The 18631-nt window shown below is 42.2% G+C and overlaps 1 protein-coding gene across 1 annotated transcript in view; it reads left to right on the plus strand.

The window, feature by feature from the left end:
- LOC144147163 (neprilysin-1-like) overlaps positions 1-17674 on the plus strand; it is a 105622-nt gene extending 87948 nt beyond the window's left edge. Inside the window, exons 17-21 of the mRNA XM_077679232.1 lie at positions 210-340; positions 2249-2314; positions 9958-10062; positions 12929-13005; positions 17483-17674. Coding sequence (XP_077535358.1) covers positions 210-340; positions 2249-2314; positions 9958-10062; positions 12929-13005; positions 17483-17588 — 485 coding nt within the window. The 3' untranslated portion in view covers positions 17589-17674. The remainder of the gene's footprint in view (positions 1-209; positions 341-2248; positions 2315-9957; positions 10063-12928; positions 13006-17482) is intronic.
- Positions 17675-18631: the final 957 nt, after the last annotated feature.

Genomic DNA, 18631 nt, shown 5'->3' on the forward strand with positions numbered 1-18631 from the left:
CTATATCTAGCCTAACTTATTATCAGTTGAGGAGCTTCAAAATTTGCCATCTTAAGATTTCGAGGCGTGCCACGGGACATTGAACATTTTGATGCTCAGAATTCAAACTTAGAATTATAAAATTTTTTCCTTGGTTATACATTTATTCCGCATTATCATCCATTTTATTTTCAGACTACTTATGCATTCTATCCATGCTTTTTTTCCAGGAAGCCAGTATGATGCATACGGTGGCCTCCGGCAGTGGTGGAGCAACAGCACCCGCAAAAAATTTGACAAGAAGTCTAAATGCTTTATTGAGCAGTACGGAAAAATTTTTGACAAACAGGCCAACATGACGGTAAAAATTCCGCTTTTTGACTCGGCTTGTCAGTACGAAAAAATATGCCACAGTTATCTTACACAACGCATCACAACATACTGAAACAATGGACTTTTATGTAGATCCTCATTCCGAATATTGCGCTTTCGTATATTCTAAAGGCCACAAAGACTTGTCGAATACAGCGCGAACGGAGAACGTAAACTTGATGATTACGATCGTTTTGTCATTTAAAAGGCATTTCTAGGGTACGTGTAAATTTTAGGTCTGTTATTCGACTCCTCTGTGCGACTTGTAAATGTTGTTTAAATGACTGGACGTTGTTTTTCTAATTGCTGTACCAGGTAGCTTCGTCTTAAATCACTTTCAACAAGGTAACGGCAATCCGGGATTTGGTGCTTTTGCACGCGTTAGCTACGCCAGTCAAAAATGCATTTGAAGGTCTATTTTTTTAAGGATACACCAAATAGCGAGCGAAGCACTGCGACATACATTTTGAGCCGTTTTGTTCAAATTCCTCACACAGCAAAAAACAATTGATGTAGTTGTACAGCAAACTTTGATAGCTCCTACCAATGCCTTATCTAAACCGTAATAACAGCAAAAAACAATTACTGTAATCGTAGAGCAAACTTTGACAGCTCCTACCAATGCCTTATCTAAAGTGTACTATCTATCTGCAGCAGAATTCTCAAATCACAACCTGGCGGCTGTGTAGTGTATAATGTCCTAAAAACAGTCTTACTTTAACATATGCACATTTCAATGGATAAGGATGGGAACCAGAGACAAGTTTGGTATTTATTAGGCCCGAAAAAATACCGCTTATACACGACGTAAGAACTCCGTTTGGTCTGTATACAACAGCTCGTACCATCTATAGGAGACTTGCATATATCAATACCTAAAAATTCAATAAAAATACGACATTCAATTTTGGACGCTTTGATGTGTTGACGCGTGTAATGGTTGAATAAGCTCGAGAATGTGATATCTGATAACACAGACCAATTGGTAGACATTTTGTGTAGGCGTAGCAGAAATTCGACGTCCGCCAGAAATGTCGCCATACGGATACAATGGAAGCCTGTAGATTTTTCAAACTAACATCGGAACAACGCCTCCTCGGAGCAGGACAAATATTTAGGAAACGTAGCGCACTGAAATTTACAGGATGTTCACAGAATAAGGGGACAAACGAAACGGTTGATTCGTTTCATTTGTTCTTTTATTCTGTGGTCGTCCTGTAAGCTTCTCCGCTCTACGTTTTCGCATGTCTCGATGCCAACTTGCCCGACACCCAGCTTTCTGGAAACAAATATTTTTTTCACAATGAAAAAGGTCTAGATCTTGCATTTGTAACGCTTTAATGCTTTTCACGTGCATGTCAGCTTTCTTACCTAAAGAGTGTACTCCACTTAGGCTGTATTCTCTTGAGGGATCGTGTGTCTTATATCAAGGTAAGATACACATACAATGAGGTTTAAGAGTTGTAAGTTTAATAGCATTTTGAGTTAGTTTTTTTTTCTCTGGATGGTGTTCAGCCAGCTTGCATACACATTGATCAAAAAAAGATTCGAAGGCGTGTTCTCGTGATTTATGCTAAAGGTGCGCGAAAATATGCCGAAAAAAGTTTTTTTTCGGGCTGGCAGTTTTTACCTGTGTTCTCCAAGATATGGACTTATCGTAAAATGCCGGGAACACCCTGAATTCGAAATGGTGAGGCTCCAGAGGGAATCTTACCTCTTCCACGGTGTCTTCTTTCTTGCAGAGTTTTATTAGGGAGTTACACATTCACTACGTTAGCGAGTAGTTCAATCGACTAGACGATTGGACCGCGAGGAAGATTCGCGTGAACCTAATGCGTTTTTATGGGGATTGCGAAGTAATTGAGGAAAAAAGTAATATATTTTTCTATCGTTACAGCTCAATGGAAAAAACACTGTGGGGGAGAACATAGCTGACAATGGAGGCTTAAAGACGGCATTTGTGGTAAGAACGAAATTTTGTCAATTAGTTGTTGACCTACACCTAATAAAGAATTTATTTTTTATAATAAAATGGATGTTCTTTGCAAGTTTGCAACGAAGACATCTCAGAGTGGCTCTGCGCCCAGAAATTCGGGGGCAAAATGTACAAAGAAATTTACTGAGACAAATAAAATGTAAAACTTTTGCCCACGTATGCTATTTGTAGCGAAGCGATCTAAGGTACAACCAGTTGTGGTAGCTGTAGGTTTGAGAATTGTAGCGTAAAACTCCAATAGGAGCTTTCATATACTAATGCAAAGTCAAACATCCTCTGTATGATGCTACTTTGGGAAAATGCAGGCTGCAAGAATTACAGGACAAGTGATCAGACGGGGTTGGCCAGGACCTGTTTGCTCGAAGGCACGTTCGTTCGGACGCATGCGAATTCGTCGAAATTACTGTTTAAATTTTTATGGATGAATCAATCGACGCATTTTTTCGGTAGTTAGACATTTGGCAGCAACATCTAACTGCAAAAACATTTCTAAAGGCTCTCTGAATACATTCGCTTTTTCAAATGGCCCTAAATAGAAACTTCTTTTGATACTTCGCTCAAGATGGCCTGCGACAATAGCAAAAATTAGAAACATCTCAACACAAAATCCAGAGAGCACGACATATATTTTATTAACCGAAGGTTATTCACACGTGTCTCTGCCGCAGTAGCCAGACGTTATCAATATGCACCTTAGTTAAGTTTTGGCTTCTGAGCTATTTCATAACATTCCAGTCTCACCCAAATCTCAGTGTTCAGAAATACCACTCATTAACATGACCTTCAGAGGCATCACCTAAGTGATCACAAAGTAAAAATTTATAGTGCATCCTAATCTAACAACGTCTCGCCAAAGTTTGAAAGGCTACTAATTGTAGATAAAATCAATTTTGGCATAATAATTTTTTTGGAGTCAATTTTCAAAGTTACCGTTTTCGGGGATCGAAACGTGACAAACATGCGCAGGTTTTTGAGACAGGCTATTGATACGACACATCTAAGCTCTAAGCAGCACCCCAATTCACCCACGTCACATCGGTCACATGTCCCCCGCCATATCGATGACTACTCCTTCTTTTTGCAGAAGCAGCACGATTATCGTCGGGGGGGTTTAGCGAAACAACCTTTTCAATTTATAACTGACCTTCGCAGGTGTTTTGCTTTATTTTAAATTGATATTTGTCCTGGTTAATTAGTAAACGACTTCCATCTCAAATGACATCAACAACTTATCACCAATCTTCCGTACCTCTCCCTCGACCTGCTGACCTTATCTAGTATTGCGTGGTTTCTAACATGCCAACCTCAATTTAATGCATCTGGGTTGCCCATTCGGATGCCACCCGAGTGACCTTTACAGCGCGCAGATCTCGGTCTGCATCTCTATTTAGACTGAATCAATGATCCTCCTCACAAATTTTTTCGTCACTTCGTCTTGTCGCGACGACTGAATCATTTAATTTCGTATATCAACTACCGGAGATATACCATTACTACTTCAACATTTAAAACTACTTGATAACAGGCGCACGAAGTGGATGATAAGCCGCAATACTTCTAAATCCAAATGCTCCAATGCAATTAAAAAACAAATTACCTCCACCTACCATACTGGTATTGCTCGTCGAGTTACATCGACACCTTGGACATTTATTGTAGGCTGACTAAGTCCGTCAGTGAATATTCGAAATATAGCTGCCGATGCCCAAGAAAAGTTTGGCTGTTACAGAACATTTTTAGTTTTGCCACCTGAAATGCTACAAAAAATAGTATAGGAAACCTTTTCTGGCCCAAAAGAGAACACGCATCTGCCACTTTTAGCTATCGCCACATATGCGTATTCTTATTCTTGCACCCTTCAGGAATCATGCTCAGATATTCACTGCATTAAATTTCGTCAAATGGGCATGTATGACTCAGACAAAGTATGCCTGGTCTCTGTTGCGTCAGCTCGCCGCACAATTCCACGTATTCTCTCTATTCCTTAAAACATACTATAACTTTCCTAACCCTCGTGGCTCACTTTTATTTCCCCCTAACCACAAATACTGGCACCTATTAATTTCAAAAATATTGAGCGTATGTTTCACTCTAGAAACGCATTCAGCAGATCGCTCCTAGCTACGACCACAGAATAGTAGAACGTAATGACGAATGCTATTGTTAGTGAACAGGTTTCCTTCAAATATATAAATTTATTACCAGCTACCACTGAATGCAAACCGCTTCCTTTTCAATGTCTTCTATTTTTATTGGTGATTTGATGCTCGCTCGGTGCTACCTTTATGTCTTCATTTTTCAACGAATTTAAAAATCAATGTAGTCGCCATAACAAAGTCCTTCATAATGATTAGAAGAAATGATTTAGTTTAGAAATCGGTTTTAGTGCGATAGTTCGCCTTCTACCCTTTTTAGTATATTTGAGGCATTAACGCATAACCAGGTGCGAAGCAAATGGGAGCAAGGTCAGCGGAAAAATTTAGAATATGCAGTGGCAATAGTTGAGGAGGTATATTGGCGGGACTTGCGTGCAGATACAACCTGAGAAGAATGAACATATTCTTCCGCGAACGAAACAGTGAGAAATCGACATGAAAGTCTTCCAATGGCAAAACAAACATACAAACTTGACTTAATTTTGTATGCGGGACGTAGGTGTTTTAAGCAAGATTCAGTGCGGCGATCATGGGATGGACGGATGAAATAAGTTTGAATCTATAAAGAGAAATAAGGGCTCTTGTAAAAGAAAGAACCCCGACATGGAGTCGGTGAGAGCACAAACGCAGGATTTGCGCTTTTCACCGGGCAACAGGAGAACAGCGTTAACATGCTAAAGGACAGCCTAACAACGGCAACCATAGAGTGGGACCCAACTGTGGGGCAAGAAGCCAATAGAAAACAAGGTGGAAAATTGCCTAACGAAACAAAATAACTAAGTGCCAAACACAAGAAAATTGAACTGTCGAGTACGGCGGATCAGACTGCTTTAGCTGAGCTCTCAAAATTGATTACCACAAGTAACATGAAAGGCATTGGGGCACTGGTGTGCACAACAACATGGGGGTAATCAAAGAGACACTAGAAATATGAGGAAGCTTAAGAGAAACAAAAAAAAAAGCTCGCTATAGGCAAAGATATAATGCACTCACTGAGAGCCATGCTGGGTAACACGCAACTCAGACGAGATAATCCGAATAGCCAAACCATGTTACACCAGTATATACGTCGGCGAGGTTAGACAAGGGGATACTACAAAACGTACAAGCTTAACTTGTGAAGTCCAACTGATAACCGAACACGACGTTGAAAAGGCTTTTAAGGGCATGAAATGATAAAAAGCTGCAGGGTACAATGGCATAACCCTAGGTGTTTTAAAGGAGCAAGGAGATGTTGTACTGGTAAAGCTCGCTTCAGTATTTTCAGAATGTTTAAAGGGGTCATGAAGACAAACTACAATTTTTTTTATTCGAAAGATTTCGCGTTCTATACTGCCCCCAGTGCCTGCCCGGAAGAAAGTGATGCTTTATTCACTGCAAATGTAATTATTTAAGACAAAATCTTGATTTCTGTCACAAAACGTGTGTTAAAACGACGTTTGCAATGACATCATAAGAACAGGTCTTTCAGCTAAACTTGGTGTGGAGCGGCATGACTTACAAGATTCCCCAGCGAGCGAAACGCGAGCGGGAGAATCTCAGAGGCAAAGGAGCCCGGAGCGGAGAATTGCTTACTCTTAGTCAACCTATATGGTGCCACCACACCGCGGCAAGCAATTTTCTGGCTTTGGTTTGCTTGTGACCGTATTTAAACATGGCTTGTTTTTGTTCGTGGAGAAAATATTCGTTTCGTGAAACATGGTGCTCGCTCGAAAATATGCTCACCTAAGACACCGTCGCTTGCGTCAATCGGACAGTGTCATCTGAGACAACCCCAAAGCCCCGTAGTGCTGTGCATATAAATGAAGCAAAGTACGCGCAAAACCAACAGCAGTCCGCATCGGTACTTCTATGTTTACGTGTGCTTTTGTAACTTCCACTGTTTGTCCCACCATTCTTACTGATATAAAAACAATGTGCCCTACATTTAAGTGCAAATAGCTCGTTCGGCAAGCCGATAAGTTCTTTCAAATTTGCGTTTTCTTTTTCCGACCTCCACCAAACGCAGAGCTGGCTGGTATGACATCATATGTTCTGTTGTGGGAAATCAGCTAGTGGGTCGCATGGCCATTCCCTTTTTTCCTAATTATACAGCTTATTTGAGGGACGTTTACGTGAAAAGTGATGTCGGCATGATTCTAACGAGGCAATTTTTTCAATGAGCCAAACTTGCATTTTGTCTTCATCGCCCTTTTAAAGACTCCAAAAGTGCCCATAGCCTGGAAAAATGCCAACATAATTCTTATTTACAAGAAGAGATGCACCAAAAACTTGATGAACTAGAGACCCATAACCTTATTCTAAGTTGTATATAAGCTATCTAAGAAAGTAATAGTTAACCGAATAAGTAGCAGCCTAGATTCAGATCAACTCAGAGAGCAGGCTCGGTTTAGAAAAGAATACGCAACACAGTTAATCCTGTATGTAACGAACGTCTGTGTAATGAATTCCTGGATTTAACGAAGTTTTGTATTTCCCCTTTTTTCCCCCCATCCCCATTGAAGCCCATATGTTTGCGACGTCTATGTAACGAATGAGTTGCGACGGTTATCGATGATGCAACGCATTCACTACACTGATGAGTCAACGTTTTTGTGCGCTTTTTGGAAAATCGACAGGCGAAATGCCCTAATCTAGCGAATTTCGCCCGCACCGCAATCTCCCGTGTGTTTTCCCGTGGGAGTGGGGTGTCGTTTCGGTGATCGGACTGCTTGCCGGCGTGTAGTCGCCCGTCTCCTCTGATATCAGCGATGTCGGTTTGAAGGTGATGAGTTATGCTGCCATAAAAAAAAAAAAGTCATGCGTTTCAAGACAAATTCGATATTCTAAAGGCCTTGTCCGCCCGCGAGAAAGAAGAACGTCACCGCTCTGTACAGTGCCCAAGCTAGCATCCCCTCAACAATTCTGAGTGCAGAAAAGAGCATAATGTTCGCGAAAAGGCGCCCTCTGAGAATAAGTTTGGTTCTTGAAATGCGTTAAGGCACCGGAAACTATCAGAAAGAAAAGGGATACTTAAGTTACAATTGGTAATACGGGGGCGATGTAGTAGCAGCAGGCGCCAATGACGCAGTTTTTCAGTGTGAAATATATCTTTGAACAAGGATGAGTTAAGCATCACTGATGTCTAGCATATTCGTTTCGTTTCTGCGTCATTAACACGAGCTTTAACCTGAAACCTGCATTTAACGAAAACCTGGATGCTAACTAAAAACTGTAAATTTTTCTCAACTTCCTTATATCCAGGTTTAAATGTAATGGATTACATGCACATCGTCAATAAATCATAGAAAACCTACAGAGTATAACAAACCCGTTTACAGGGCTTATGTAGGCTATAAAAAAGAGTTTCATTCAGTGAGCACCGCAAATGTGCTGAAAGCATTTGAGCACCCAGGGACAGCGAGACCTACGTAAGACTCACAGACGACATATGTAAAGGATGTGTCGGCAGGATGATCCTTTACAAGCCAAGGGAGAAATTCACGATCGGTAAAGGCGTACGACAGGGTGATACCATCTCGACAAATTTTTTCGCAGCTTGTCTGTCGGGAGGGGGGGGCGGAAGGGGGATAGCTTCACTGGAAAAAGCTTCAGGAAGCTTGACTGTCACAACACAGTGTTGTAGTAAACGGAGAATCCCTAAGCCATTTGAGGGTCGCATACATCATATTTTTGTAAGCGAGTCCACAGAACACCTGCGAAAATACTCAAGGAATCATAATCAGATAACACGGCAGCGCGGCTAAAAGACTAAGAATAAACATACCGGAGGCGCCCTGTTATTCATATCTAACAAAACAATAGAACTAGAGGATTGTACCTACCTCGGTCAGGTCATCTGTGCTCATCGCAACCACGCGAAATAAATCTGGAGCAGAAGTGTCATAGGCTGAGGTGTACTCGGAGAAGAACCCCAAATATTGAAAAGCAAGGTACCTCAATCACTAACACGATTATATACAACCAATGCGTCCTTCCTGCGATGACTTATGAAGCGCGAACTTGGCACCGTGCTAAACAACTTGAAAGCAAACTTAGGTCGGCTCAGCGGGACACGGAAAGATGCGTGGTAAGAGTAACGTTGAGGGAGAAAAAAACTAGCTTCAACCAGACAAAAAAAAACTAGCGTAGAACATATCATACTTAAAAAAAAAAAGAAATAGAAATGGACTTGGGCTCGACAAGTAGCTAGTCGAACTCAGCCAGTGGACACCCCGGATGACAGAGTAGACACTCAGGGATGAGTCTAGGAGGGGAAAGCCGGCTACTCCGCGGAGAGATTCAACGAGTAATTTCGCAGCGGAAGAATGAACTCGAGCGGTTGGCGGTCGATGGCAGAGGCCTTCGCCCTGCAGTGGACCTAGTGGGCTGTTGTTGATGACGTTAATCAGATATTTCTGTAACATGTACACTCGCTGGGCATTTTGTTGCTCCGCTGTAAGGCTTAGATTTTATACACAGGCTTTTAAAATGATGCTAATCGGTTATCTTGTACTTTTCTCATGAGAAGGTCTGTTTACCTTCTTAAACCACTCTAAATGTTACTCAAAATCTTGATGCTTTAAAATTGTACGAAAACGCTATATTTTGGGCCATTTACATACTGCCAGCAGCCCAGGCTATACTTAGACACCACTTCAGATAGCTGCATGCAAGGTAAGCATAATACTTGCAATTTTTCTTTGCCGGTATGAGTCCCAACGAGGCTCAGCAAAAAGTATGATAACCTCCTCATGTTTCATTATATTGAAAAGCATTGGGTAGCAAATCAGCACTTTTTTCATCAGTACTTCTAGCCGCTATTTACGCGTCAAGGCTCACTCAGTGTCCACGACTGCCCATTTAGGGCCATGTCTTTTTTCGGGCACGTACAATCAATGATGAATCCGAGGGCTATGATGATTATATTGAAAATGCTCCCGTAGTTACTTAGCGTTGTCGAAATAAAAACCACCAGGGCCGAGAGAAAAAGCGTACGTTTATGCTTTTGGAATAACTTGAGGAAGTACTAAAACTGGTACTCTCCACCACGAGCAAAACAACAAAAGTGGTGAGCGGTGCGCAAACGATTCATGCATCTGGACAAATTAGGGAGACTTCATATTAAATACAGCGCAATATAATAGTCTATTATAGCGATGATATACGTACAAAATGAATGCAAGCTTAGATATAACAGGAAAGACGAACTACGTAATATTAAGTTAACGAAAACAAACACATGCCCGGGTCAAGGATCCGATCACGTTGGGGTGAATCAGGGGATTGGTATTTTCGAAATGGATCAATGCAGGGAGCAAAGTTTGAGGATAATACGGATGCTAAACGGCAATAATTAAAGACATGAAACCCAATAAGATATATTTGTTCAAAATAAATTTGTTCAAAAGTCAAAAACACGCAAGTGTGGTGTTACCGACACAGTTAAAGCCCACTAATTTCTCTTTTTTTCAGGCGTTTAAAAATCTTGTAACCGGACGTCGCAAGCATAAGGAAACTCGACTCCAAGGTCTTGAAGAACTGTCCGAGGATAAGCTGTTCTTTATTGCGAACGGAATGGTAAGCTGGGTGTTGTCTGGAAAAATATTTGTAAACCCAGATGGGAGGTGTGCAGAAGATTTGCTTAAAACTGTAAATTCAAGCTGTAAATTTCCGCAATTAAGGTGATTCCGCAATATTCGCCGATATTTGAGGGGATATTTAGAGAACGTAATTTGAAGCTTGCCTTTTTCACCATGCTCGGCGCTTTCCAAGTTGTAAAGCTCCTCAGGAATATAAACATGTGTGTGTGTGTGTGTGTGGGGGGGGGGGGGGGCGGAGGTAGGTGGGGCATTAAACAGGAATAATAAAATGAGATTCACCACGTTGATCTCAAACCAGGTTTCACGTTCTTATGCTTTATTACATGCCCGAAAGCACGTTAGCTCTCGGCTCGATGTCTAACCACGTTTTTTTCTTTCATGTCGCCACAGTATAAAAAAAACCTTCGCTCTACGTTTATCGAGGAATGTACATGGAAGGAAACCCACAGTGGTACATAGAAAATGTTGGGGGCAGTCCCGCGCCTCCACAACCGAAGCCATGGGGAACCTTAGGGTGTTAGACCGACTTATTTAATGAAGCTAACATACCACTGTTATCCTGCTACTGGTTAGCGTGAATGTCGAGTTACGAAGCGTTGTATACCTGACCCTCCGAGCGACCTCTATTCTTCCTGAGGTTACCGCTAGGCAATGGTGGAACATCCGTAATAGGGTGAAGCAGAGTATAACTGGAGTCATTTAATGGCTGGAAGACATTTTGATAACAGCAGTGGTGCGAAAAAGCGACAGTGTAGTTCAGCGAGTTAGTTCAGTAGTATTTTAGCGAGGTAGCGCGGTTCTCCACACATTTCTGCTTGGAGAGGTGAGCGGCTCTTCAGTCAATCCTATATGCGGCCTAAAGAGACGGTTAGAAACCTCACCTTCTACCTGCAGGTGGGAGGTTTCTCCGGCGACGCCGCCGTTATGATGATTCGGCGAAGGCGTCATTAGTGCCCTCCCTGAACAAATCGCTGACGAACCTTGCAATTCGGTATGTTGCCTCCCCGGTACCATGCCACACGTGGGCGACATCTGCCTTCTCATTAAACTCTTGTGCGCGATGACTGAGCAGAGGTAACGTTAAAGTGGGACATTGAGAAAGCCGGAGGCCCGATACAACCCTGGCCGGTGTGATGGCTTGGGTATGCGCTTTCGAGTATGTGTCTTTTTGTTTAAACGCAGGTGGACCACGCTAAGGCGGTCTTTTCTTTATTATGAAGGACCACGTTGAGTTGGCAGAAACATGACAGTGTTTAATACAAAAAACAATGTTTGTACAATAGAAAGGCAGATCTAGATCAGTGTCTATGCTAATATTATCAAGCCACATTATAGTTACCCAAAACCACTTGAATCTTAGCCAGTGCACGCCGTGCTCAATTATTATTTTAAAAAGGCACTGAATAACTGCTAAAATTCTATACTGACCTGAAAAACATTGAAGAATACAATGTGTACACCGTGTTCTCAGTTTGGCAGCTGCTTTTCAAGCCTTTTTTGCGCCCAGATTCAAGCTGCAGTGTCTCGCACTTTCTGCCTTAGAAAGCAATCTCTCGGTCTGACCACTCCACTTCGTTCTCCTCTCCATTTTTCTAATAAACCACCCATGATTTGAAATCAAAACAATTCCCAACTACAACAGCGTGCGCAGCACACTGTAAAAATTTGATAAGCACCATAAACTGGGGAGCATAAATATTTTCATAGCTGAAACATTTTGTAAATATCCTTTTAGGCGCAACCATCCGGGACAAAAATTGATGGCGGCTACGCTCGGCAGCAGCAGCAGTAGGCTATCTCCTCTTTCTCTAGTGAACGTATCCTGGCCTTACGGCCCGTATTCGCCATTTATAATAAATGTGTTAGCTCCCAGGCCAGTTTAACACCCGTTCCTTAAGCATTACTGTCCCCAGTTATAACGTAATTTATAGGAATCACAACTTCTCATCATTCTATATTAAGCTCTTAGTCTCTCAAGTATTAAAGCTTGCGCATTCCATCCCCCCAAAAAAAGCCATTTTATCTAATGTGAATACGTCATCACACGTATCTTCCAAATCAATCCTTGCAATATACCATACCTCTATTTTTAAAGCGAAGCCTCCATCCTCCCAAGGATTAAGCCTATAGTCAAGAAAAACGCGCCCCAAGAAATTGAAAGTTCTCGTATTATAATGATGACCATGGAAGAACTAAAAAATTAAAACGCTCCCCGTGGTCATAATCACAACTTGGTTTTTCGCGTTATAAAGCCGACGTCTATGTGATTGCGACGTCTATGTGATTGCTTGCCCAAGCAGCATGACTTTGGAGAGGGGGCATGGACGAGCTATCTTAGACCGAAAATGCAGCCCTCGGTCTAACAGCAGACGATGGTCTAACGTTACGAGGAGCCAATGAATACCGATATCAGTACAACAATATAGAGTAGAATGCGTTATGTTAATGGTGCGGTAGTGTGATTAGGGCCAATTGTTTCTGGGTTGCTTCGTTTGGTGTTCGACTTGATTTCGACAAGCTTCTCTTTCCCCGACCATTGTCATTTCGACAAAGAGGTTGATTTTTTTATTTCTTCTCTTTTTCTGTCCATTTTTCCTTTCTCCCTCTCTCCTTTTTTCTTTGTCTCTTTCTTTCTTTCCTTCTTTCTTTCTATTGTTCACTCTCTGTAGCTATCCCTTGTATTTTGTTCTTTTTCTATTGTTTTTTTGTTTGCTGTAATTCAGCAGGTCAATATAGGGAGTTGTCTTTAATCATTCTTTACAAATAGTTGTCGAAGAAAATGTGACTTCCTTGTAACGTAACAAGAAAGTAACTGCCACCGTAATGTACATACTTTTGTTCAGGTTTGGTGTGGTTTGGTGCGGCCAGAACTGCTCAAGGATTTAATTCAGTATGACGGCCACAGTCCACTCCAATACAGGTAAGATATGAAAACTTGCATCGTGTTGGAAACGAAATACACGGAATTAGAAGCACCAAGGTCTGTGTGGTCTGTTTTAAAAATTTACGCTTTGAGGGATTTACAGGCGGCTTAAATAAGGTAGAGATATTGCTACAAAACGACTAAACGTTATTTTAATGGGGAGACAGTTTTATAAATTTTGAATCTGCGTGGAGCTCGTTTTTCACTATAGGTTTTGAGGGAACGCTCGTCACCACCGTCAAAACAAATTCCAATTTGTTTTTAGAAAAATAAATGTTTACGTATTTGAGGAGAGTTATGGCAAATACCCACCCACACCTCAAATTTCTACCTGCCGTTGTTTCGAAAGCAAGAATCCTGCGGCAATAACGCTTCTTAGCGGCAACTATGCGCAGCACGCTTGATTTGAATGGCAAATAGCTCGCTTTTATACGAAGCTTTCTAGATCCCACCGATGGCGTAAGTAACGTCAATAATACACTAGCGGAAAGACAACTTTCTTTATGTAGTCTTAGTCAAATGAAAATCCAAAACTCCACGCTGCCAGTGTGCAAACTCCCGGACTACAAAGCCGATGTCCCCATTTAAATCAGTCAAAAGTCCAAAACTAACGTCCCGCAACGAACCCGATGTAAACTCTGAGCGGCACGATTGCGATGATGCCCAATGCCATAAACATCGGATTGATAACGCGAGGAACCAGGTTCGATTTCGGCCACGAGAAGGGTTTTTCTATTGCCAGCATTATGCTGTGCCATCACATTGCAGAAAATGGTATTTTGGGCTGTGCGGTTTCAGTACGAAACGCCATCAGTTAGACGAGGAAAGGTTCGCTTTGGTAAGAGGACAGAAAAACTCTAAGGGGCACGCATATGCCTCTGACAAGGTACTAGGTCATGCTGGTTGCAATAAAGGAATATTTGTAGGTGAGCAACACAGGTATTTGGTGTGGGAATCAGCTGTGTTCTATTCCGCTACATGCCGATGTGAAAATTGTAATGAAAGATACAGTCGCCATCCCGTGTGACAAACAGAACAGCTTAATTTTCCTGTTACTCGATGCAGGCAGGGTAAGGAGTATCTGCTCGTGGTCTCTGACCCTCTATCTTCCTATGACAAAAGGTGTCGTCGGGTCATCACTCTATCGATCAGAGAAGAACAGTACGCGGGACCACCAAAATACACCAACGCTTTATTTATTCGGCACAACCGGAAAGTAGGCCTAACGATTAGGGGAGGTTGTGGAACAATTAGCTTATATGCGTGAGCCACGAAATCAGGGCAGAACTTGTTAGTAAAACAGTGCCAGCTGAGGTAATAATAAGCAAAGATGGGAGCTTTGTTTCGTTTTTTTCCCGTGCATTGAAGGCTACTTGCAGGACATCACACAAGATTTCACGGCTCCACCTAACGTCCAACTGAATCAGGAACTCGGCTACCTAGGTATTCCTAAAGATAAGGTGAACGGGACATTGTACCTTGCTAAAGTGCATTCGGTATTTATACTCCCCTCCCCCCCCGCCCCCGTAGCACCCCAGGTAGGGTCAAATCAACAGTGAACGTTCAGCTGCAAAGGCTTGAACATGCTGTCCTGGAATATCCCCTGACTACGACAACGGCAGCTGGGTTGCGGTATTCCTACGCCCAGTGAGGACACGTGGATGTAACTTTCATTCCATAACCTAGTAAACCCCTGAAACCCATCAAACAGAAGACCCATTTTCCTAACTCCATGTGTCATTAAACTGTTGGAAAACAAGGTCCGCAAACGGGCGTTGCTCCACGTGAAGAGAACGGCTACTCACCGTAGATTAGGTACAATTTCCGCCACCATTATCGCAGGCTTTGCGTCTCAGAAATTTGAACAGAGGCACCATATACACTGATAAAGTTGCGGCTCCAAAGAGTGGCACCTTTGGTTTCAATGACAGAATATTTCCGACATCAGCGCGACAGAGTTCTAAATTGCCAGCGGAAAGCCAAAACACAAGGGCGAGTGGAAGCAATGCGAAATAAAATAGCTCACAGAGCACCCGCTGCTATGGGCGGGTCTATAACGCTAGAACATAGTAGGAGCTATGTTTTCATCTTTTGACCGTTTATAATGTGTAAATCCAACAATCCATTATGTTTCCTTTCCATATTCTTCAGAGATATATCCGTTTTCAGTATTTAACAAAAAATATTGCATTTTACCGTCGTCCCGAAGCGCACCTATGCGAATGCTCTGTAGGACCACATCTCAAGTTTTGCGTTCAAGAAAAGTGCTGTACCTGTCACCGAAAACCAGTCTTTAGAACAGCCACAACAAGAACAATGGGCGCGAAGTATGGGTTTGTTTCTTCAAATGTTCAACCAGGCCTAGTACTTTTCTCAAAGCCTTCCTGATTCCATATCAGTCGCAATTGTTCTGCTTGCTCCCTTCTACTCTGTGGCTATTGTATATTTGAGCTGCCTGTGTAGAAGAAATATGTGCGGTACAAGCGGCCGTCATATCTCGTGCAAACTGTGCAAATGCGTTTGCGAAACCCATTTCCAATCTGCAAAAACGCAGAATGCGTGATTTTTAGGGAAAAAGTAGGCTTTAAGCCCGCCTCGATGTACTCAAAGCAGCAAAAGTCCTGCAGAATTTACATTTGTCATGATTTTATTTGTCAACTGCCAAGATTGCAACCACAATAATGGTATACCTTTAATATACAAAGCTTAAGTGATCTGTATAGCCGCTGATATACAAAGTTTTAATAAAGATATGTTAAATCGCACACTTCATGCACAAGAACATTTTTCTGACCGTCTCATCAGCACCATCATCCTGTCCCTCTTGAAATTGGTCATAGAGAGTCATGAGTTCTTAGTCAACGCTTTCCCTTCTTCAGTTCATAGATCTAGAGTCATTACCGCTTGAAGACCAACTGAATATTTCTCTTATGGCACGTAGTTTATAGCTTAAGAAAAAAAGTACTTTTCTCTAAGCAGCTAAATAAACCTATATAGTCACATGTCGGTAGTAACGGCAATGTTTGTCACCCTGTACGTAGATAAGGAAGATTTTATGGCTTCCGGTCTACATGTTCTGATTGAACGTCTTCCTGTAGTCGGCGAAATTCTCCTAAAGGGTCACACAGCCAAAAGTGGACAGTCCTATTTTGTTGTATAGCCAGCTGCAGGGGATTTTAAAGGTGAGGCTCTAGCTGTAGGGCAAACGCTGTGCTGTAGCGTGCAGAAGGGCTGAATTGTCTATGTCCGCAGACCCAGAACTATCCCCAGCCCTATAGGCGGACAAAGGCGCTTAGATCAAAGGGTCTATAGAAATAAAATCGTAAGTAATATATTGTTCATTTTGCTAAAGTAGTCCGAAGAGCTGTATGTTCCCAGCTTGGACACAATAGAATATGATATATCTACTCAATGAAAGTTTTGCGGTTTAGTGTCCTCAGCCTGCGATGCATAAAGAATTAGACATATGCCCTTTTATGCATATGCATATGCATATGCATATGGGCAAATGTATATGCCCATTAAAAATATGCCCTTTTATAGAAGGCCTTAAGAATCCGTAAATGACAGTAGCTGACCATAAACTTTTCATAGGCACCCATTGAATATTTTTGTGGGCTGCTTTCCAGAATACCAAATAACACTTGCGAACCATCACTTTGCCTTGATGGTCAAGTTGTCCGGCTCTAGTTTAGCGCTCTGGCCCACCGCCGACAAGTGATTACCTCAGTACTCACTTGAAAATAAATGTCCCAACACGCCATTGACTAACATCGTCTACCCTAATTCCGACGAAGAGGAGGAGTGTGATTCCGCTGCTATTAATAAACAGCTACGTCTTCTCCACATTTATCTTGTTTCAATTTTTTCCAAACTGAAGGTGGCGCGATTGTCACTACCCTCGAGAGGGCGCAAGGCGTTTCACTGCAGCCTTCACTAACGGGAAATAGGGTAGAAATGGCTTTGGGATATACCGCCCCTAATGTTCAGCAGGAAGAGGCGACACCTGGGATGCTGAAATTTCCGCTGATGTCCACGCACGCGGAAAGCTTTTATGGCGGTGCCCTAACAACGCTTCCGCGGCTAAAAATTTGCAGATTGACTATAAAAAGGATACCACAATGAATGCGCCAAATGGCGTATGTATTAGAACAAAACGCAGTGCAAAAAATATAACAAATTGATGGGCAATCCAAAGTATTATTAATGTTCTCCATACGCTATATTTTTCTTAGTTACTTTATCAGAGATTTTGAGAATACACTTTTTCAGACGTGCTGTCGAATGTTCTGGCCCCCAATCGGAGGCTAAACACGGGCAGATTGCATGTTCCGACGATGTCGCTTTTCTTTAGAGGCTGCTGTTGACCTCGCACGAATTTTTTGACGTTACATCATTTAAACTGGTTCAACCTTATACAACTTCTATTAAAGGTATATGGTATAATCAAATGTATTCCACCATTTACTTACAGGGTCAATATACCGATGAAGAACAATCCCCACTTTGCCAAAGTATTCAACTGCCCCCCTGGTTCGCCCATGAACCCAAGACGCAATGAAACGTGTTCTTTGTGGTGATTACTCGTTTATGATGGCGAATAATTGAGACATCTCTTTTACAATACAGAAAATACTTCTAATGAGCAGATATAGTAAATAAACAATGTGACTCCGCACTCGGCATTCGTATTTTTTTCTGCGCATGAAAATGTTCTCCCATTTCCTGAACCCAATAATGTGACACCTCCCATATGCAGAGGAAAAAGAATAGGTATATCAATATCAATTGCATTTAGCGGTACAGCCAGTGCTGACGAAAGAGGGAGTACCCTTCACTGCTTCTCCGCCACGCTGCGAGACCATCAGAACACCTTGCCAAAGCCCATGCTTATAACTTAACAACGTGAGGGTTCGAGCTAGTTGGTACTCCCTGTGTCATTCGCCTTGTGTCTAAATTTGTTGCGCTTTAAATTTGCACCATGCATATAGTCTCAGCAAAAAGTTTTGTAAACGCTGCAAGGCGCAGCTGATCTCATAAATACTGAGTACGAACCAGTTTCTTGAATGGGAATTACACTAGTGTGCGAATTCTGCCTCTAAATAATATTAGGATAAACGTGCTCGAAGCTACTACTACGCTTTGAGGCAGAGGCATCCTGGCGCTCGCCGACGGGGTTTGTTTTTTGTACGACTCCATAAGAGAATTGCCACTGCCTTGCAAGAATTACAGTCATACCTGTTAACGAGTACCGCCGTGCCACAGCCACTCAGCCACGCTGCCGAGTGGCCCGAATCGTACCTTCTCTCAAATTCATAATGAGGAAAGGCTGAAATGTTCCTAATTAGAGGGCTTGAGCTTCCAATGGAAGTACTAGTTACTGAAGTAAAGAAATGTGGACTCTTAACTGCACACAAAAAGGCTAAAAAATGCCTATACCTATACAAACAAATTAAAGCGCAAGCGTGCTGTAAGCCTCAAATAGGAAGAAACATTGATTGATTATGAAGTTTAAGGCGCCGACGCTACACACGCGAAGATGAACACCATAGTCGAGGGCTCCGCATTAAATTTGACCACCTTGGGATATTTAGCGTTCGCCGAAATCACGAACACACGGCGT

The sequence above is a fragment of the Haemaphysalis longicornis genome, unplaced genomic scaffold (assembly GCF_048455015.1).
Source record: "Haemaphysalis longicornis isolate Haplotype H1 unplaced genomic scaffold, Haemaphysalis longicornis Haplotype H1 scaffold_7, whole genome shotgun sequence".
Classification (NCBI taxonomy): domain Eukaryota; kingdom Metazoa; phylum Arthropoda; class Arachnida; order Ixodida; family Ixodidae; genus Haemaphysalis; species Haemaphysalis longicornis.